This window comes from Erinaceus europaeus, chromosome 15 (assembly GCF_950295315.1).
Source record: "Erinaceus europaeus chromosome 15, mEriEur2.1, whole genome shotgun sequence".
In the NCBI taxonomy this organism is placed as follows: Eukaryota; Metazoa; Chordata; class Mammalia; order Eulipotyphla; family Erinaceidae; genus Erinaceus; species Erinaceus europaeus.
In genome coordinates, this window is record NC_080176.1 from 61715347 (window position 1) to 61738730 (window position 23384).

Consider the following 23384-nt stretch of genomic DNA (forward strand, 5'->3'; position numbering starts at 1 on the left):
ATTAAAAAAAAAAGGGGGGGAACAAAGCACAGAGGTGGTGGTTACACAAACCAAACCAATTCCCACCAGTCTTTTCATTTACCTTATAAAAACCTCACTGGTAAAGTGAAGGGGGTAGGGCATCTGAGAATCTAAAGGGTAACAAAATGATAACAAATATACATTATTTATTAACAAACTATACCACACAAGTCAGGTTAATTTCTTTTTCCCGTTACATAGCTAACAGGAATTGCATCTGCATCTAGAGCAGTAACATAACATTTTACTAGAAAGAAAATAGATATCTGGACCAAAGGACTGTAACAAGAACTAGAAATTTAATATCTAAGAAGGTAAAATTGGCAACCAGAGTGCAGCTATGGAGAGAAGATTCAGGTTTGTTTTCCACACGTTTAATAAGCAGCTCTCCAAAAGGGATAACACATTAAGTAAAGAGATCTTAGATAATGTAGCCAAAGGTCAGGTGATGTAGAAAATGACACAGAATTCACTCAGTACAAAAGGATCACAGAGACCACGAAAACTTGAGGAACTGTAAAGAACACCAAGCACCAACAGGTCAGCTCCCTGGTGGTGCACCGGTTCTGAAGTAGTGTGTCCCTATTTCAACTGAAACTGGTGAGTTCCTGATGTGGGCACTTCAGTTGGAAAAATAAATTCCTTACTTGTTTCAAACATGACTTCATTTCTAAAGTATGAGAGACATCTAAACATGAAGCAAGTATTAACTCCTTGAGAATTTATAAATTATTTAGAAAGTAAAAAGGAAGCAGAAGTATAAAATTTGGATGGAAATATTTTTTGAGGGCAAAACCCTTTCCTGGGGGATTTGCAAGCAAACACACTCTAAGAGAGTCATTTCCAAAGTGGGCTTCAAGTCCATTTCCCCCAGCCCTTATTTAAATTAGACCATTTAAATTTTTATTTTGCTTTTTAGAAGATTTCCTTTTAACAAGAGGGGAATTTGATGCTGTTTGCACCCCTTTGTTTTCATTTAAGTTTGAAAATCATTGCTAACAGACTGAAGTCACATTGTGACAAATCTAATCAGTGATCTACACATATATTGTCAGGTACTAAAATCTAAAAAGTTTCAAGAAAAATTTGTATCATTCTATAAAATAAAGGTAAGAAAGGTCATAGGAAGCAATTGAATTTTGCTATTTTCACCTTCCTTAAATGTGTTCTACCACTGTTTCCTAGCCCTTGATATTTCTACACAGTGGGAACAAAATCCTAATGAACATCCCAATGATGCATCTCCACATACACTTCATTCAACAGCTGCATCGAGTTTTTGTGAGAAAGCAAGTCTCAAACTGATAGAAATCTAGAGAGTGAGAATATACAATTACCAAAAATAACACAGTTGGGGCAGACTCTGCAGACTGTTCCTCACCACAATCACTAATAAAGAGCAGCCAAATTTTAGAATTTCACTACATTCTGTATTCATTAGCAAACAATGTCAAAGTGTAAATGACAATCTGGATAAAATGCATTAACACAAAGACTATTTTTCTTTGATAGAATCAGGGAAAATTGTGAGACTGCAGGAAGCAAAGGAGAACTCAAGCTTTGGCCACTAATCAAGACTTCAGTGGGACAGAACAAATCTCCATGGAAAGGATTCATTCAGCAAACAGACTTCTATGTATTTTTCCTTCACATCAGGTTAAGCAGAAGTTGTCATTTTAGAATCACAGATTGTATCTTTTTCTTTCAATTAGAAAAAAGTTTACTTGAATATTTACATAACTTTATTGCTGTTTATTACAACAAAAATTTTAAACTCATTTGTAGAATCCATACAGTATCATAAAACTGAAATCCGTTTCTTAAGATACAGCAATGGCTGAGTATATCTGATGCTCAGAGTACACAGTGTGTGTAAGAAAAATCCTTGATGTCTCTTGGTACTTGTTGCAGTCATCTGTGTTCATCTCTCAGAAAGCAAAATAATCCATTTGACTTTTCAATAAATATCAAAGTAATCATTAACAAAACAAAACAAAATGAAACAAACAAACAAACAAAAAAAATTTCTCACAGACCAGAGATCCAATAAAGAACAGTTCTGATGAATGATTCCTAGAATCAAGAGACTGAGTCCTTTAGTCCAATGAGATGATGTCAGGAATGTTGCTTCCACTGCTGGTGATGACCCCTGTCTCACTCCTGCTGCTGGATGAGCTAACATGAGGACTGCTTTCATGGGGGCTGGTGGTGGTGACTGATGTACTGCTTGCTGTTAAGGGTGAGGTGAGACTATCCAAAAACATAGGAGGACAGTACTGCTTGAAACAAACAACGATGCTGATGAGGAAAAGGCTATGTTGACTTTAAATAGACTAGAAATTGTTAAGACAGCTACATATTTAAATCCCAGTCAAACTTATCTAGGAATTTCTGGAAAGTAGCACAAATTTGGTTGTTTTACATTATTTAGTAAATGTAGCATATTCTAGTTTTTTCTCAAAAACTGTAGGATTTGCTTGTTAACAAAATATTAAGGATTATGTATAAAAATGCCAACAAAAATGAGTTATTTAACAATAAATGTTGGCTCCACCATCATAACTCATATCCAAATCTTAAAAGAATTTATTAATGACACACAATCCAGGTTTAAATCACAATACAAAAGGTTAATATAAACTCATTTTAATGGTATTAGGCAAAAATACTAATACAAAATTCAGTAATTTTCCCCAAGTTTAGTATCAGACTCTTAGGAAAGTTAAAATTGATTAGCTGAATGATGACATTTGACTCTCATACATACGTATCCCCATAGCACTACCTGTGTGACTAGAATAGCATTTGTGCTAAAATAGAAATAATGTGGTAGTAAACTACTTAGCTCAGAGACTTATATAGTTATAGATCTAGGGATAAAGCTTAAAGAAGATCTAGTCTTATTGTTTGTGTGACATACCCTCCAATAATTTAATTTCAAGTGACCTTCTCATCTAGGTTGAGCAAATTCAAACCTGTTTAATACTCTTATTGAGGAGACAAAATAAGAGCTAAAAACTTTTTTTAAATCATTTTTTAAAGTGAACATTTTAAGTGAGAAACAAATGCAATGACTTTAATGTAGTCAGGTCTGTTATATACTGCAAGAGGAGACTTGCTAAGTTTAACTTTGTTAATTAAAAAAAAATAATCATGTAATTACTATTGAATAGAGACAAGAGAAATTGAGGGAAAGGAAAAATATAGAGGGAGAGAGACAGAGAGACAACTGCAGCCCTGCTTCACCACCTCTTGTGAGGCTTTCCTCCTACAGTTGCGGATTGGGGGCTTGGACCCAGGTCCCTGCACACTGTAATGTGGCACTTATCCAGGTGCACCACGGCCTGGTCCCCTGTAGGGAAATTGTGAGGATGTGGTTGAGCTTGGCAGGGCTTGACCTGAGGGGCATGTCCATCCTGTCAGTCCCCCCCCCCCTTCTCTCTCTTTCCATCCTGTCAGCCTCCTGAGAGGTTGAGTGAGGAGGGACATGACCCCCCCTAAGATTTGCCTGTCTTATCATACTCCCTGCCTCACAAAGCACCATGCATTCCTGATACTATGGCCTGCTGCTTTATTATCTACATAATCATAGTTTTGCCTGAAAGGTCTCCTCCCTAATTCCCCGCAGGGTATTATTAATACTACCAGTTAAACCCCTAGCAACAGTTGTTATGGAAGTCCCTACCTTTCCCAGCCCCCTTTTACCTTTCTCCGTCCCTTTCCTAACCATTTATGGTACTGTCAAGCCACTTCCCTTTTCCGACTTGGGGCTTCCATGGCCAGCCAGGAAGTGCACGCAGGCACAGACCCAGCGGCTGACACTGGCCATTGCAGTTTGTGCCACATGGCATAACCAGATGTGTTACTGCATGACTCTAGAGCGCTCAGATGAATAAAGATTTGAACAGCCTCACTGCCACAAGCTTGGTTCCTGGGTCATATCTCTCTCTCTCTTCCACGTCACTAGCCCGCTAGCCTGACAGTCCCCTGTAACTTTAAAATGACTGAGTAAAAGAAGATCAGTAAACTTATTTGATTAAGGTTGGGGCAGAAAGCATAATGGTTATGCAAAGACACACTTATGCCTGAGGCTCCAAAGTCCCAGATTCAATTCCACCCCCACCCCTTCACCATAAGCCAGATCAGTGTTCTGGTGTAAAAAAAAAAAAAAAAAGACATTTGATCAATATTAATTTTATATAATGTCTTTTTTTTTTCCCCTCCAGGGTTATTGCTGGGCTTGGTGCCTGCACCATGAATCCACCGCTCCTGGAGGCATTTTTTTCCCCTTTTGTTGCTCTTGTTGTTGTAGCCTCGTTGTGGTTATTATTATTACCACTGTTGATATTGTTTGTTGTTGGATAAGACAGAAAGAAATGGAAAGAGGAGGGGAAGACAGAGAGGGGGAGAGAAAGATAGACAACTGCAGACCTGCTCACCGCCTGTGAAGCGACTCCCCTGCAGGTGGGGAGCCAGGGGCTCAAACCGGGATCCTTACCAGTCCTTGCGCTTTGTGCCACGTGCACTTAACCCACTGCACCACCACCCGACCCCCTATAATGTCCATTCTATCCTTAGAATTACAGAACAAGAATTTAAACTGAAGTTGTTTAGTCTAACTAATCTTCAGATCCCTTAAAAAGAGAATAGCAAGCCAAGGTTAAAGTTGCCAGTGTGTGAGAAGAGTAATAACTAAAACTCAGGCTGCTTTAAAAAAAAAGGCTCATAAATGAAATTAGTTTCATACACAAAAAATATTTCAAGGGAGATAGGTCAGGAGAAAAGTCCAACTCTAATGATAGCTGAGTTGCCAGGTATTAAACTTTTCTCAAATCAATTTATAACTTTCTAACAAAATTGGGGAAAGAATCTGAGATAGGTAAAACAGGAAGTGGGTTGGGAAGATATCATTATGGTCCTTATACAAAAAGACTTCTATGCTATCAGTACCAAGGGTCCCTGGTTCAATCTGAGAACCACCATAAACCAGAGCTGAGCAGTGCTCTGGTATTATTAAAAAAAAAAAAAAAAAAAAAAAAAAAAAGGAAGGAAGGTAGGATAAGAAAGTACATATTGGGGGGCCAGGTGGTGGTGCACTTGGTTAAGCGTGCACATTACAGTGAGCAAGGATCCAGGTTCAAGGTCCTGATCTCCACCTGTAGGGGGAAAGCTTCATGAGTGGTGAAGCAGGGCTGCAGGTGTCTCTGTCTCTCTCCCTATCTTTCCCTCTCAATTTCTCTCTGTCTCTATACAATAATAAATAAATAAAACATTAAAAAATTTTTTTAAAAAAATTTTTAAAAATTAAAAAAAAAAGTACATGTTTTTAAAAGAAAGACAAATAAAGCCCAGAATTTTATAATATATTTCTACTACTACTTGGACAATTTTTGACTGCTCAGTAACAAAATGGTATTTTTCTTTTATCAAGCAGATACTACAGTTCTGCTATATATGCTATGTCTTGAATTCTTGGAATATATAGAGGCTGCAACCTTTTTAACCTTGTGCCCTTTATATGTACTTACATACATATCTGCACAAGTACTCACGAGATAGGCAATACAGAGGTAAAGTAGAATGAGTCTATGGTTTCTAGAGCCAAGTTAAGTTAGCCTGCTCCTAAGCATGCCAGGTAGTACTAAGAAATCAAAAGCCTCTCAGTTCCAAAATTATCTTGTTTAAATAAATAAATAAATGGTGATACTCCTAAGAAATCATTATTAATCTATGTTAGCAGAACTGATTTTCTAAAAAACCATATGGAGAGACTTCCAGAAGTCATGGCTATAAACAGTGAACAGCAAAGACTCTCCCCCCAAAACAACAAATATTGACAGCCATCAAATCCACAAACCTCATTCAACTGCAGCTAGGACATCTGCAGATACTGAGCCCTCAGGTGGTGGTGGTTTGCATAGCCAGGGCAAGAGGGGGCACAGGATTGAAGCCAAGCACCAGAAGGCTGTGAGCTCCAGCAACAAATGTACCATTTACCTCTCAGCAACAGCAGTCTGAGCTTTGACCCATGGCCTTGGGGTGAGAATCTGTTGAACTGGTGGCAGGGTCACACCACAGCAGCAGGGGATTTGTCAGACCAGTCTGGCCTGCCTCCCCTAACAAAGGCAGAAATACAGAAGGTAATTTGTGGCAGTCGATAGCCACATGGTAAACGGAGTCCTGCTTCTTTAAACACAACTCCAACCTAGTAGCAAACACCCACGGCTTGAATTCAGACTGCAAGTCTACAGAGAAGCCATATATATATACGACACAGAGTATAAAATAGCTCAAGGAAATAACAAGAAGTATAGCTCCACCCCTTACTATAGAAACAAAGTGAAATCTAAATTATAATAGTATCACCTGTTGTCTCAGTAATAACCAGCACAATACATGCGCAGAGAGATAGCAAAAATAAAACTTCAGATCATGACAACTTCTATCAAAAAGACAGAAATGAAACTGAAGGCCTCCAGGAAATTTTAGATATACAGGGGGCTAGTAGAGAAAACTCATTATGAGGTACCTTCAAGAGTCTAAGCACAGTATTGAGAAGCATACTGAAGAGTTGAAAGAAGATTTTATTAAGGAGTTAGAAACACAAAGGATATACATGTCTTTCCTGAAGACTCCTGGCATCCGAGAGACGGCAGTCAAGGTTGCCTGGGACTGGTCTCAACATCTACAGCAATTGTTGGTTGTCAGGAAAGCAAGACAGCAGTCCTGAAGGTGGCTCAGTGGATCAAGTGTTGGGCTCGCAAGCATGAGGTCTTGAGCTCTACCCCTGGCAGCATGTGCACCAGAGTGATGTCTGGTTCTCTATCTCTTCCTTCCTTTCTCTCTCATCAATAAATAAAATATTTGAAAAAAGAGAGAAAAAGAAAAGAAAATACAAAGGAAGAGCTCCCAGTTTTCCAAGAAAGTAGAAAACATAAAAGATACAACTTCAAAGAGAATTTACCAAAAGCAGTTAGAAAGCATGAAGAAAAAAGCTCAGGAAAAAAAAGAAAGAAAAAACTTCAAGTAGAGTTGCAGGATGTGAATGACACTTTGAGCGCACTACAAGTTCAAGTAACAGGCACTGGGAAGCAGATCACTCAAGCAGAGTAAAGAACTTCTACACTAGAAGATACAATTAGCCCATTCTTTCAATTTAGAGATGGAAAGGTTTAATGTAAGCATGATAGGAATTCATGAAGAGGACAGTGAAGGGAACAGAGGCTATAGTCAGGGAAATTATAGCTGAGAATTTCCTCACCTAGGCAATACTCAGAACATAAACTTCCTGGAAGCAGAAAGTACATTCAGATAGCTAAATACAAAAAAGACCAACACCAAGACACATAGTCAAACTATTAAAACTCAGCAACAAGGAGAGAATATTGCAGGCTGCTAGGTAAAAGAAGTGACATACAAGGTTAAAGTTATCAGGCTCTAATCATATTTCTTTTCACAAACCTTAGAGGCAAGGAGAGAGCAGAATGATATACTCAAAACACTAAAAGGTAAAAACTGCCAGCAACGTATATTCTTTTTTAAAAACCATTTAAAAATTATTTATTTATTCCCTTTTGCTGCTCTTTTTTATTGTTGTAGTTATTGTTGTTGTCACTGATGTCGTCATTGCTGGATAGGACAGAGAGAAGTGGAGAGAGGGGAAGGGAGAGGAGAGGGAGAGAAAGATAGACAATTGCAGACTTGCTTCACTACCGTCCATCTCCCAGCAACATATATTCTATCCTGCAAAGTTGTCCTTCAATATGAGGGGAAAATAAAGGTCTTTTCAAATACTCAAAAGCTAAAGGAATTTGCCACCATCATCCCCACCTTGCAGGAACTGCTGAAAGGAGTCCCATGAGAAAAGAAGAAACAAAGGTTTCTTCAACAACCTAAAGCAACCCTTAAAACTTAAGAACCAGAATGGATGTAAATAAACCATATATATCATTAATCACCTTAAATATGAATGGCCTAAATTCACCTGTCAAGAGACTCAGAGCAGCTAAATGGATTAAAGAACAAGATCCATCTATGTCTCCAGGAAACACACATTCAAAGAAAAGATAAACAGAAGCTTAATGTAAGAGGATGGAGCAAGAAAAAAGGGCAGAAAAGAGGGCAGAACAGCAATTCTGTTCTCAGATAAAATACACTTTCATGTAAAGAAAGTAAGCAGAGATAGAGATGGACACTACATAATATTCAAAGGATAAATTCAATAAGACATAACCATTATAAATATATATGCTCCAAATTTAAGCACACCCAAATATATAAAACAAGTACTCACTGAACTTAAAAGAGATTAACAGAAGCACAATAGTAGGGGATCTTAACACCAGTTACAGCAAGAGACTGATCATACACATACACACACACACACACACACACACACACACACACACACACAAAAGGGAAATAGCAATTTTGAAGGAAACCATAGACAAAATGGATCTGTTATATACAGAACTTTCCATCCCAAAAGAAATACACATTCTTCTCAAATACATAAAGATTATTCATAAGGATTGACCATGTTGGGCCAAAAAGACAGCCTAAATAAATGTGAATATTAAAATCATAAAATGCATCTTCTTAGACCATGATGGTATGATGCTAGAAATCAACCACAAAAAGAAAAGAAAAACTTCCCCAAAGTATAGAGACTAAACAACATGCTTTTGAATAACACATGGGTCACTGAATAAATCAAAAAGACATCAAGAATTTCCTTATATCAATTAATTGCAGCCTTGAGAGGGAAGTTTATAGCAACACAAGCCCACATAAAGAGGAGAATCACTAATAAAGCATCTAACAACCCAAATGAACCAATTAGAAACAGCAACAACAGAACCAAATGTCAGCAGGAGACAGGAAAAGTTAAAATCAGAGCAGAAATCAACAAAATAGAAAATAAGAAGACTATTAGGAAGATTAATGAAAATAAGAGCTGGTTCTTTGAAAGCTGGTTTGTCTATAAATAATATAGATAAACCACTAGCTATATTCATTAAGAGAAAAAGAAAGCTATAGTAAAATTACTCATAAATAAAGGAGTTATTACAATAGACGAGGCAGAGATACAATAATCATGCAAGACTACTATGGAAATAAATTCGACAACTTAGGGAACACTCCCAAACACATTTTATGAGGCTAGTATCACTCTGGTCCCCAAAGCAGAAAAGATTTTCACCAAAAAAGAAAACTATAGGGGGTTGGGCGGTAGCACAGCAGGCTAAGTGCAGGTGGCGCAAAGCTCAAGGATCCCGGTTCAAGGCCCCGGCTCCCCACCTGCAGGGAGTTCGCTTCACAAGCTGTGAAGCAGGTCTGCAGGTATCTTATCTTTCTCTCCCCATCTTCCCCATCTCTCTCCATTTCTCTCTGTCCTATCCGGCAACAATGACATAATCGACAACAATAACCACAACAATAAAAAAAAAAAACCCAACAAGGGCAACAAGAAGGAAAATAAATAAAGTATTAAAAAAAAAAACTATAGACCTTTATCCCTGATGCACATTGATAAATGGGTGTTGGACCTTCTTTTTCTGCATCAATTGATAAAATCAAGTGATTTTTATCTTTTTACTGATAGGGTAGATGGTATTGAATCATTTGTGGACACTGATCCATCAAAAATTACCATTATTATTAAGTCTTAACTTCTGACAACTTAGCACTACTTTTGCTCATTTTAATCACTCAAATGTTTATAATAAGTGCCAACAAATTGTTAAACTAAGTACAATTATAATTCAGATATTAAGTACAAGTTACTTTAAGGTGGAAAACAGCAAATTTTCTTTTTCCTCCAAATAAAACTTCGGAATATTTATATAAGTGCCTCTCAATATAAATAATTGAGTTGACTGTCCTGATTTTATGCAACTGGTTATTTTTAGTAAGTATGACATAATTAACAATCAAATACAAATTAGTTGCTTAAATTCAGGATACATACCTGAGGATCAACTGGAATAAGGGAAAGAAAATCCAAACCTAAAACAAAAATGCTTTGTTAATAACTCTCCCATATTTTGGAATCAGTAATTATTTCCTCAAATAATTTTGTGTTTATTATAAGTAAAATAACATTTGGGATAAGTGCTTACCATTCAGCCTTAGGAAAGTTCTATGTTATAGATTAGTGATACTTAATGTGCATAAAACCTCAAAATAAATACATTCTCCAACAGAACAATTAGAAAAGCCATCTCCTAGCTACTTAGAATTAGTAGTCCAAAGCATCCCAGAGAAACTAGTCAAAGTAATTTTTCTCCTTGTGTGAAAGACAATAAAAACATAAAATTGAGCATTAAAAAACAAACTTGGGCTCTTATGGTACTTGAGTATTTTTTTTCCTAGAAATGCATTATTTTGAGCTTCACTGAAAATATCACTTCTTATGCCTATTTCCTGAATGGCTCTCTGTCCCCATTTCCACATTAAAAAAGTCCAACACTACAGTGAAGGTTCCTGCTAACTGTAGCTCACTAACTTAATTTCAAAGCCCACTACATTAACTAAATGTAAACCAAATATATGGCACTCTCCAATTATGCTTTAGCAACAGGAATTTAGAAAAGATTATCAGCTAATACCACCTAAAGTATTAAAGTCGTTACAATAAGTAATAAAAAATTTCAGGTCTGCAAATCAAGCAGTAAACTTCAAAGCCTGTAGCCCAAGAGATGGCACATTAGAAAAGTTCTGGACTTGTAAGCATGAGGTCCTCAGTTCAATTCCTAGCACTGCATATGCCAGAGTGCTTCTCTGATTTTTCTCTCATGAAATAAATAATCTCTAGTGTCAGCAAGATAGCTCACCTGGATACTGCACTTGCTTAATCATGCTCATGACCCAGGTTTGAGGCCCATCCCTCACCACACTGAAGGAAGCTTTGCTGTTACGTTATCTTTCCTTCTTTCTCTTTTCCTATGTGAAAAAGCTGGCTCAAAGCAGTGAAGCCCCAGCAACTACCAGGGGGGAAAAAAGGCTTAAAGCTTAAACACGCACAAACACTTCAAAGTCAGTTTTTCTACAGCACTATTTCATTAAATTTCAAAATATTTTTAAGATTCATAAAATATAGGTAACTAAAACAGGCCAATTTCTATTTGAGTCTATAAATTTTCATATGCTGGCCATTTCACTTCAAATTTAAATCAGACGGAGTTTGAAACTATACTGTTACTCAAAACAGTATTATTAGGGATGATATATAAAAAATATTTCCTACCCAGTATTAATTTACAGTTAAATGTTCTAAGTGTTTTTATTTCTTTGTAATGTCTGAATATAAGAATGCTTACCAAGTAATATAAATTACAGCAGCAATGACTAGATAAATATTCCATTTCCAAAGCAAATGCAGCCAGGGAGAATGATACTGGGTTGAGCACACACATTTCCACACATAAGGATATCCGTCTCCCCACTACAGGGAGGGAGAAGCTTCACAGTTGGCGACCCAAGGCTGTAGGTGTATATATTCTCTTCCCCTCGCAATCCTCCCCTCCCCTCTCAGTTTCTCTCTCTCCTGCCAAATAAATGGGGGGTAAAAATGGCCACTAGGAGCAATGGATTTTTGGTATAGGCACAGAAACCCAGCAATTAACTCTAGTGGCAATTAAAAAAAGTGGCATGCCTCAAAATATACAGATTATCTATACAGTAGTGATATCCGCTAAACTTTCTGCTTTTATTGACCAGTACATCAAAAATGATTAAAGTACCAGGGAATGAAAAAAGCCTAGCACATGTGCAATATCACCACTGGGTCTCCCTGAGGTAGCAATTTTATTCTTTACTTTTTGAGTGAGGAAGAGAGGGAGAGGAAAGATGGGAGCAAGATGAAACCACAACACAGTCCACCACCCAAAGAATTTCTCCCATGCTATCCATGGTGCTATGTGGTACATGGGCTCAAAACCAGGGCCACATACAGGGTAAGGAACACAATCTACCAAGTGAGTTATCTCCTGGACCACTAGTAATTGTAATTTTACCTAATACTTCTAATACTTTCTGAGAATTTTACATATTCAGCATAGTTATTACCCAAAGTTTTGTTTAAGTTTGCATCATACAGCTTTAGTGAAAGACTGTGGTCACCACCTATTTTTGCTAAGCAGAAGAAATCCAAAGAGTACTGTTAATCTGACAGTAGAGGGTGAAAGCAAGTCAAAAGGTTTTGGAAGTCAGTGTCATAGAGGCAGGTATAAACTAGGAATGGCAAGAGAGGCACAAACTCCTTCCTAGGAGACTACCATCCCTGCTATTACTATACAGTAGTGCTGTTTATTTCTCCCTCTATTTGTCCCTGGTGAGGCTGCTTATGTCAATACCATACATCCACAATGCAGTGTGTTCACACACATACCCCATCAGCATATTAAAAAAATGGTTTCATAGGGACAGTCTATATTCAGATAGTGGGGTAAATAAACACTGAGTAAGTAACAAAATAAGCTACAGGAATGGCATTAAATGAACTGGCTTCATTCTAATCATCCTGTCTTGTTTCAAATGACAGAACAATGTTCTTTTTATAATAGCATCTGCTTTTTTACAGCTTACTTAATTTCATATGTTCAATCACTTTTAAAGTTTGTTGAATCAGTCAATTTGAATAAATGAAACCTTTTATAACATAGCTTAAAAGATGTACTGGTACTTTTGAAATATTACATACCAAAGTCAAATCATTTAAAATGTGTTATTTCTAAATGTTTGTAAAGTGTTTTCATTTCATGGGTTCACCATTCGATTTGAATGACAGATATAGTCATCAAACTGTTTTTGCAGTGCTAGCATTGGAGGATGCCCATCAAGGTGTACAGACTATTCTTCATATTCCATTGTTTCAACATGCAGTTTTTTTTAATTCACATGTGTCAGTAAATATGCATAATGTTGAGAAAAGATGTGAGACTTATTTGACATGTACCTTTAGATACCTCATCCAGACAACTGAATAATTTATACATAATTATCTAGAAATTGTTTTTAAGTTTTAGTTGAAATACTAGGCTGTCTCCTAGCATTAAACTGATAAAATCTTTAAGGCTCAGTAAGGTTTGTGGTCCCTCCTACAAGTTTTACTAAAACTACTCTTCTCAAACACACTGAAATTACTATACTTCAGAAGTTATTCCTAATGAAAAATTTAAATTATTAAACCCTTAAATTTTAAGTATCCATCCAAATTCTTCTATGTAAAGGATAAAGTCATGAATAGTGATTAAAATGTTAGTCTTATTTCTATGTTTAGGAAAACACTACTTTCTTAGTTTCACCATCAGCTCCAACTGCAGTAATATGTTGTATTGGCACCTGAATGCCCTCATAAGTATATTTCAATTGAAAATGCTCTTTATTTTTAACTAAAAAGCAAACAATGCAAACTTCCTGGTGGTAGGTTGGCAAGACAGCTTACCTGGGATGGAGCCTGCTTTGTCATGTGTGAGACCCAGATTCAAGTCTGTTCCCCACTGCATTGGGAGGAGTTGCACTGCTGTCCTGTCTTTCTTTCTCACCTTCTATCTCTCTCTCTCTCTAACTAAAAAATCTGCCCAAAGTGAAGCCCCAGCGACGACAAATAAATAAATAAATAAAATATTCTGGTAGTATAATCTAAATATTAACTTTATTAACATTGATAAAACTGTTTTTTATAGTTTAAATATTTCTTTATGCAAAACTGACTCATTTAGGGTTTTCCTTCTTTATAACAAGGTATTTCCCATACTTAGGTTATGAACTTTAACAAAACATAATTGCTACAGTATTAAAAATACGTAAATATTTAGCACTTTCAAATTTTAATGACACAACTTTTGAGCACCATTCGCACCTGACAATATGGCACTAGTAATAATAAGGCAGTCATATTTTTTCTTGAAATAAGCTGTTTTCCATTCCAAAATACAAATTATTTGTTATATTTTATATTCACTGTTGCACAGTATCAGAAGATGTTCCAAGCTGCAGTTCATTAATAATATGTCTTCTTTGTTCTCCTGCAGATTCAGAAGATTCATGTTTGTGATGTTTAAAAGGAATGTTAAGAAATGTATTAAAAGTTTGTAATTGCTCTATTCTTGGTGTTCTATTTACTATTTTAAACTAAGTTATTAGATTTTTAAATATAGAAACTATACAGTATGACTTAAGTACATTAAAAGTATGCACAAAAATAAAACCAAAGTGACTTAATTACAAGAATATATTAACAGTAAAAAAAATTTAAGTAAAAAATCAAACTATAAATAGCAATTGCGAGATAGCTCACAGAAAACAAACTGGTAATTCTTCTAAAGTAAAACAGGCCCTGTTCTATTCAGTTTCTCAACTGATAAGAAAGTACTAACATTTAAATAACTGGTACTACTGTATAGTAATGTTCAAATTTACATTGCCAAAATATCAGCCCTAGATATAGTTTTAGTTCCCATGTATTTTACAAAATGTACTTCACAAAATACAGTTAACATTTCACTGTAGTCTTCTTCAAACCTGCACATTTTATAAAAGTTATCTTTAGTACCCAACCTGTGAAGTAATATAAATTCTACCAAATTTGAAGTCTATCCAAGTTGTATAACTATAAAACTAATAAAGCAGGTATTTTTAAATTGTGTCATTCTACTGCTATTTGGCCAGAATCATTTCAGTAAACGCAGTATTACTTTTTTATTTCCAAGCATAATTTTAATGAAAAATCTTTTGGGATGAAAGCCTTCTGGAATTTTTAACTTATTACATATACTAATATGGCTGTAGATTCTCTTCAACTTCACTTAAAACTAGTCAAAGTTTGAAGAAAACATGGTAGTTAAGAATTTCTTTTTAGTAATCACTTTTGTCACAGACCACACTTGTACCATAGCACCACTCTTAGCATACAATAACTGGTGCTAGCTGGGTTTACAATTTGTAAAATACCAATCCCCAAGTACATATGGAATAAACATATTTAAGAACTAAACCTATTTAAAAGACACTAGCTCTTAGTCTACTTTAAGTGACAAAATTATATAAGGTCAGATACACTATCAAATATTTCAACACCACAAATTTTGCCCAACAGAATAAATACTGTGCTTTAAATAAAGACCTCATTAAGAGAGAAGATTAATGAATCGTAAGTCTCTACTAACTTCGCAAATCTATTAAATAAAATAAATAGCAGGAGGGGGAAAAGTCTCTCAGAAAGAAGTCATGTATATAAGAGGCAGTAGTTCTAACTTGCTCAAATTTGACTGACAAAACAGGCTGTAAAAATCATGGCCATGAACAAGAGAAAAAGAAAGGGGTGTGTGTGTGGGGGGGATGCTTAAGTTATATGATTAAATAATATTAATATAATTCAAGCTGTCTTGAATTTTTTTAGGTTGACTTAATAAACATGTAAAAGTGTTTCTAAATATTAAGCAGTGTTCTATGGAAAGAACTGACAGATTCTATATCTGTAAGAGAAAAAAGTGTACAGAGTAAAGTTGGTAGGAAATATACCAGCATATTCTGAACTTTGGATGGATTCCAGGAGAAAATGGATTGATAACAATATTTAAAAGATAAAATAAAATAAAAAAATAAAAAAACTTTTCCTAACCTGTGAAGCTATTATAATATAAAAGCCAAGAAAAAGTTCTGAGTACAAATTCTCTATGAAAATCAATTTCCAACTGTAAGAAATCTAGATCCTTTTGTAATTAAAAATTATAGAAATTGAGTGTGACAGATTAAATACTACCTATACACAAAACCTTCAAATTTCCTTGGTATTTTTATTTAGCTGTTTAAAACTACTTGACTTGCTCTACAGATTAAATTATGACAGAGGGACTGGGTGATGGCATACTCAGTTGAATGCACATACTGCCATGGACTAAGATCCCTGTTCAAGCCCCTAGTGCCCACCTGCAGTGGAGAAACCTCGTAAGTTGTAAAGCAAAACTGCAGGTGTCTTTCTCTTCCTCTTTCTCTTCCACTCCCCTCTAAATTTCTCTCTGTCCTGTCAAATATAAGGGGAAACAAATGATAAAACAAAAAACTCTTCACATACCTGGCAAATCTGATGACATACTTGATATTGGCGTATGGTGGAATGGTACTGAGTAGTCTGTTAATGAAGGCGGAATAGCAGCAGGATCAACCGAAGTCACACTGGGCACCTTTACAGAAGATGGCTGATACATGAGAACCCTGTTTTAAACAGCATAGGAAATTACAAACAATCTGGCTGTTAGTTCACAGGAGAGAAGGGCTGCACCACCTGGCATTGTCAGTCATACAAGTTCACTATGTTCCAACTATAAGGCAGCTACTCATTATGTGGTGCTCCACTCCTCTTTCTTTTCTTTTTTTTATAATGGCTTCTAAGTCCTAGACTGTTTTCTAGGCTTTCTTTTTTTTTTAATCTGTTTGGGTAACATTGGGTTACAAGACCATGGTGTGTGTGTGTGTGTGTGTGTGTGTGTGTGTGTGTGTGTGTGTGTGTGTGTGTGTGTGTGTGTGTGTGTGTGTGTGTGTTGTTTATATATCAGAGCACTGCTCAGTTCTGACTCGTGGTGTCAGAAATTGAATCTGAATCTAGGACTTCCTTTGATTCAGGTTTGAAAATCTGTTGCATTACAATGGTGCTATCTCTCAAGCCTAAGACCATGTCTTAGGGTACAATTTTACACCTCTTTATAACACTCTACTCTTTTGTAAGTCTTCATTTCAATACGAATGTATGCTGGCTCTCAACAGCGGCTGTGACATCACAGCAAGTTGGCATTAAAACATAATGTACAGTGCTGGAGCAATGCACAGCATTTTCATTCACATACAAATATACTTTCCATTTGCTTTTATTAATGTATGTGACACGCATGGATATTACTAACATTTTCTACAAAGAATTTTAGGCTGAAAAAGTGGATTCCTAAGATTGTATATTATCCAGGGCAAATTTATGACTCTTGAGGGAGAGAGAAACAGGGATAAAAGCACTTAAGTTATGCTGTTTTTAATATCATTTTTTCCTAGAAGTTTAAAAACAGTGGCCCTCTACAGGGTGAAAGTGAAAAGGGGGGGGGGGGGGAAGCAATCACTGAAAGTGTTTTCAAATCAGGTATACTCTTATCATTCACAGAGAAATACATAACAAATATGGGGAGGGGCACAGGGGCTGAAAAGGAGGAAGAAACTGGTATGTAAGTACTGAGGAAGAAGTTTAAAAAAGGGTTCTTATTATGCTGGCTGCCTATAGTGTTATATAGTATTTTAATCTTTTATTATTATTTTTAATCTAAGAGGTGAAAAACAAAGCATTCTCACTTAAGATAGTATTTCATTTATTTATTTCCCCTTATCTGCAGAGGGAAAGTTTTGTGAGTGATGAAGATGAAGCAGGGGCTGCAGGCGTCTCTCCATCTCTCTCCCTCTCTATCTCCACTTTCCCTCTCAATTTCACAGGCAGTGAAGCAGGTTTGCAGGTGTCTAACTTTCTCTCTCCCTGTTTTCCCCTCCACTCGCCATTTCTCTCTGTCCTATTCAACAATGACGACATCAATAACAACAACAATAAAAAAAACAAGGGCAACAAAAAGGAAAATAAATATTAAAATCAACTTTCTTAGTATTCAGAAAAATCCAGATGGAATTTCTCCCATGTGTCTAACCTTAAGTAGTTTCAGATCTGTCAAACACTGTAAGAAAGAATAAGCTCAGTGTCTCCTTTTTAACAGCTACAAGGTAATGATCATCATTCTCTTTTCCTGGACTAACAGCTTCAATCCTGAGAGCCATCCATCTATCCAGCTTACTTTCTACTATTCACCACTCTGCTCCTTTGTGCTGACAGCACTTATCTGTCACTACCATTCTTGATGATCAGTAGCTGAAATACTCCAAGTAAGAGCCATTCAGCCTAAAACGGAACAAAACTGTACTGGATAAGCATTAGATAGTGTGTTTCTTTTGCTAATACTTCCTATGAAAATCTTAGTCTGTAAGATGAATGTGGTAAATTTTGAGATTTCAAAGAGATTGTATCACAAATGCCTACTAATTTACTTAACACTTTTCCCATATCTCTATTAGGATGACATATGATTTTCATTATGGCCAGAGGCATTTTATTAATGCATTTCCAAATATTAAAAAAAATCAGATGAGCTCTATTTTGTAAGACTGAATTCAGAATTTAATTTATATTTCTTTTTAAAAATATTTATTTATTCCCTTTTGTTGCCCTTGTTTTTTTTTATTGTTGTAGTTATTGATGTCATTGTTGTTGGATAGGACAGAGAGAAATGGAGAGGAGGGGAAGACAGAGACGGGGAGAGAAAGATAGACACCTGCAGACCTGCTTCACCACCTGTGAAGCGACTCTCCTGCAGGTGGGGAGCCGGGGGCTCTAACCGGGATCCTTACGCAGTCCTTGTGCTTTGTGCCACGTGCACTTAACCTGATGTGCTATCACCCAACTCCCTAAATTTTTCTATGTGAGTCTTTTATAAAGATTTCCTGAATGGCTACTAAAATCTAAGTCTAGGGAGCCAAACTGTGGTGCAGCGGGTTAAGCACACCTGGTGGAAAACACATGAACCGGCATCAGGATCTCAGTTAGAGCCCCCAGCTCCCCACCTGCAGGGGGGTCGCTTCACAGGTGGTGAAGCAGATCTGCAGGTGTTTATCTTTCTCTCCCCCTCCTCTCTCAATTTCCCTCTGTCCTATCCAACAACAATGACGATAAACAACAAGGGCAACATAAGGGAAAAAATAAAGTTAAAAAATAGTGAAAGTCTTTAAAAAAATCTAAGTCTAGTTTGAGTGTTAAGAGTTATACTGAGAGAACGAGATAAGTTAACTATAGTCTATAGTTTTAAACAAAAAAAAAATTATGTTTATGTGTAAAATCACATTTTCTGTGTTAAGGTAGAGTGAATGGCACCCTGGTACAGTGTTATAGTGGGATACATAAAATATAAAGTTTTATATTTTTAAACAAAAACTTTTATGCTAATTTAGTCACGTATTTTTACCTTATTAAGTATTACTACAACATATTATTTCCTATATATCGTATTTGGTGTTTCTATTTCACATCCTCATCAAATGCTGATAAAAAATATGCTAAGGGAACAGATGGGATAAAGCCTTTCGGCATGCCACCTGATACCCCCTCCAAAGACTGAAATTCATGAATCAACATCAAGTTGGCATGAATCCATCTATCTATATGGCCAGTCAACCCATGTTTTCCCTGCATACTCTAAAAGGTATCTTTAGAGTAAATCTAGAAATACCAGATTTAATCGCTTATTTCCACTGTTCATCAATCCAGAAAATATTTCAAAATGTATTTTAATTTTTATTATAGTTTAATTATAGGGAAAAATTAACTCAAAATATATTATTTCATTTTGGTCCCACTATAAAAAACTTTTTTCCTGACATGGATCAGAGAAAAACATGCCTCCTTACTATAATGTTTAAATCATGTCTAGAAATAAAAATACATGAACAGTGAAGTCAATATTTCTAAAAGATTCAATTTGTGTGGTTTCAAAGGTCACTATAAAAAAAAAAAAGAAATGTTGCAAATGTGCACTGAGAAAACAATTCCATTTATATAAAGTGTCTAGAACAGACAAAACAGGAAAGGATAAATGTTGCCAGGAATATGAAGAGGAGCTCCATTAAACACATTGCTGGCAAGAATAAAACCTGGTGCAGTTACCATGAAAAATAATAAAGTGAAATACCTTAGGATTTAGCAATCCCATTCTTATACATTTATCCCAAAGACATGAAAATATTAATGGGGGGGGGGGGTGTCAGGCGGTAGCACAGCAGGTTAAGTGCACATGGCACAAAGTACTAGGACCAGCGTAAGGATCCCAGTTCCAGTCCCCAGCTTCCCACCTGCAGGGGGGTTGCTTCACGAGAGGTGAAGCAGGTCTACAGGTCTACAGGTCTTTCTCTCCCCCTCTGTCTTCCCCTCCTCTCTCCATTTCTCTCTGTCCTGTCCAACAACGACATCAAAAACAACAATAATGATGATAAAAAATATTCAAGAAAACATTAATGTAAGGGGAGACACCTCCCCACATTTATAGCTACATTACAGAAGTCCCTAAATCCCCACTGACAGATGACTGAACAAAGAAGCTATGAGAATATATACTCCTATTTCCATGGAGTACTACTCTACAAGTAAAAACGGTAATAATGTCTTTCAGGATAAAATGAATGAAACTAGAGGTGACTATGCTTATTGAAGTAAAAGGTGAAAGACAACTACTTGGAAGATTTTTCTCATATGTGAAATAAAGAGAATTTAAACATATGAACTTACAGATAAAAAACAATCTATCTGTCTCAGTCATTGCTGGGGGTTGGACGTGGGGTGGGTAATGACAGAACTTTGGAAGTGGATGTGCTGTGGAACTATACCTGTTATAATCTTGCATATCACTATTAAATCACTAATACAATTTTAAAAACAAAAATAAATCTTTTTTTAAAAACAAGCACCCACTGGCAAACACTTAGGTCTGTCATTACTATAGATGACCAATGTACTCTGCAAGAATGAATTTATAAGGAAAATATGATATATTTACTTGCACATATTTTGCCCGGGGGAGGATGATAACTCAGTCAAATTTTCTTGAAGAACTATGTGCCTAACATCATTGAGATTAAGTTCTTTCATTTTTTTTTTTTAAGATTTATTAATGAGAGAGGTAAAGAGAAAGAATCAAGAGTATTACTTTGGTACATGAAGTGCCAGGGCTTAAACTTGGAATCTCATGCTTGAGGATGCAACATTTTACAATCTCCCAAAGTATTTCATTATCTTTTGAAATCTGAAAATAATTTCATTTTATTTTTTTAAATATTTTTTTATTTACTATTGGATAGAGATAGAAAGAAACTGAGAGGGGAGAGGGAGACAGAGAGGGAGAGAGACAGAGAGATACCTGCAACCCTACTTTCCCACTCGTGAAGCTTTCATCCTGCAGATGGGGACCAGAGGGCTTGAAACTGAGCTCTCGTGCACTGTAATTTGTGCACTGAGCCAGGTGGACCACCACCTAGCCCCTGAAAATTATTTTCTGAGGTAGGCATTAAAGTCCACTTTACAGGATAGAAATAGGTTTACCCAAGCAAGGTTAAGTATTTCATTTAAGATCACAGAACAAGGGAGTCAGGCGGTAGCGTGGTGGGTTAAGTACATGTGGCACAAAGTGCAAGCACTGGTGTAAAGATACCGGTTCGAGTATCCACTTGCAGGGGAGTCGCTTCACAGATGGTGAAGCAGGTCTGCAGGTCTGCAGGTCTCTCTCTCTCTCTCTGTCTCCCTGTCTTCCCCTCCTTTCTCCATTTCTCTCTGTCCTATCAATGAAACAACAAGGGCAACAAAAAGGGATTAAATAAAAATTTAAAAAATCTTAAAAAAAAAATCACAGAACAAGTAAATAAAGCTACCAAAAAATAAAACCAATAGCTATTAGATTTCCAATTCCATACTTGATTATACCAATCTTCTACTGATGCCAGTCTATGATGCTACATTTGCTCTTACAACCAGGTTCAAGAAAATAACAAAGGGGTTGGGGAGACAGAAAAGGAAGGTAAGGGAAAGAAGGAAAAACATGAGGCGCTCTCAGCCTTACCTCCTAAAGATGGAACTAAGTCATCAAAATTTGCTTCCTCCAAACAAATTCATTTGGGGAAAACAGTTCAACTAAACAAATGTAAATTAAAATTGTCTTCTATGGTTATGAACCTTTCACAAAGCTTTTAATTTTCCTTCCCCTCTCCAGGACTTCACTGCTCTTTTTCAGACTGGAGGTGTGTGTGTGTGTGTGGGGGGGGGGGGGACAACACCCCTCAGTAGCACCAAAGCTTCTGTTAATGTGATGGAGGCCAAGCTTGAATCTGAGTCCTTCACATGGCTATTCAAGTGAGTTTTTTTGCCAACCCCCTCACATTTTTAAATTCCTGCTCAGAATAGCTAGTTCCAAAGAAAATAAATAATATAGAACTATAAAGTAACAAACCCTTTGGTTGGGCTGCTTTGTGATTCTGACATAAAGATGCATTTCCTTTTGGCAGGAGGGTCTTCCTCTTCATCAGAAGAACTCTCTATTGTTAGGTCAATAACATCCACTTTCTTCTTGCTTGCCTCATTGACTACAGTCACAGAAAAAGGCTTACTAAGTACATTTGAGTCTAAATGAAGGGAACAAAAGGAAAAATATAGGTCAAAAGAATAACATGAACTAAGCCCCAAGAGTTGTCATTATGCACCATGTTTACAAAGAAATGGAAATAATAACCTATGATCACTCCCTATGCACCACTAATGGATGAAGTAGCCTTAATCACAGTTAAAATTGGGGTTACCAAGTATAGGCACTCTAAAAACAATTTGGGAAAACTAACCATAGAAATGTTGTGCCTAACTTTTCACTTTGTAACAAATGCCATATGTAAAATAAGTCTAGGTGATTACTGCACTTTAATAAGAACAGTATACTTAGAATTGACTGATTATGGGGTTGAGCTGTGGTGTACTTATTTAAGTGCACCTATCACCATGTGCAAGGACCTGGATTCAACCCATTTCCCACCTGTAGGTAGGAAGCTTCACGAGTAGTGAAGTAGGTCTGCAAGTCTCTATCTCCCCCCTCCTCTCTCAATTTCTCTCTGTCCTATCCAATAAAAGAAAAGAAAAAATGGTGTAAGCTTTTAGCAAATTTCATTAAGAATAAAAATCACCGGATAAAAAATGACATATGTAGTAGGTGAACAAGAAATAGTGAGGGGCAGGGGAAGACAGCATAATGGTTATGCAAAGACTCTCTTGCCTGAGGCTCCGAGGTCCCAGGTTCAATCACCCATGACAAAATAAGCCAGAGCTGAACAACAGTGTTTTGGTAAAAAACAAATGAAAAAAGAAAGTGAACAAACAGGTTCAAATGCAGTTCTAATGGTGTCAACAATACATATGCTGTCCAAGTCTCACTGCTTCGCTCTCTGCTGTCACTCTAGACATACTTTCTATTTTTGTACATGGTTGGCTGGACACTTTCATAGCTTCTTTCTTCGGTCTCATTGGACACCAAGAACCATCTTCTTGGAATTTGATCTCATCCGCATCAGAACAGTCACTGAGAATTTCCATAAAAAGCCTATAAAACAATTAAGAAGTATATAAACGTGATAAATGACCTTGTTCAATGCGAAGTAGCAATGGTGAAAATAAGTATTGTAGACAAAACCATACTATATAGTTTTGTTTGTTTTGGTATTTCAGTTCTTCACACTTTATTCCAACTATAATATTT

General features: G+C 36.4%; 1 protein-coding gene across 8 annotated transcripts in view; it reads right to left on the reverse strand.

Moving 5' to 3' along the window:
* Positions 1 to 298: 298 nt before the first annotated feature.
* Positions 299 to 23384, reverse strand: part of PIAS2 (protein inhibitor of activated STAT 2) — a 68223-nt gene continuing 45137 nt past the window's right edge. For 4 of the 8 annotated variants that reach the window (XM_060173826.1, XM_016185114.2, XM_007515937.3 and 1 more), the window contains 5 exons: positions 23095 to 23228; positions 22095 to 22266; positions 16100 to 16239; positions 9992 to 10029; positions 299 to 2297 (listed from right to left, as the gene is read on the reverse strand). In XM_060173826.1, coding sequence (XP_060029809.1) covers positions 2118 to 2297; positions 9992 to 10029; positions 16100 to 16239; positions 22095 to 22266; positions 23095 to 23228 — 664 coding nt within the window. In that variant the 3' untranslated portion in view covers positions 299 to 2117. Of the gene's footprint in view, positions 2320 to 9991; positions 10030 to 13659; positions 14052 to 16099; positions 16240 to 22094; positions 22267 to 23094; positions 23229 to 23384 lie in introns of those variants that run through there. The other 4 variants (XR_009545076.1, XM_060173824.1, XM_060173825.1 and 1 more) reach the window with 4 other exon arrangements.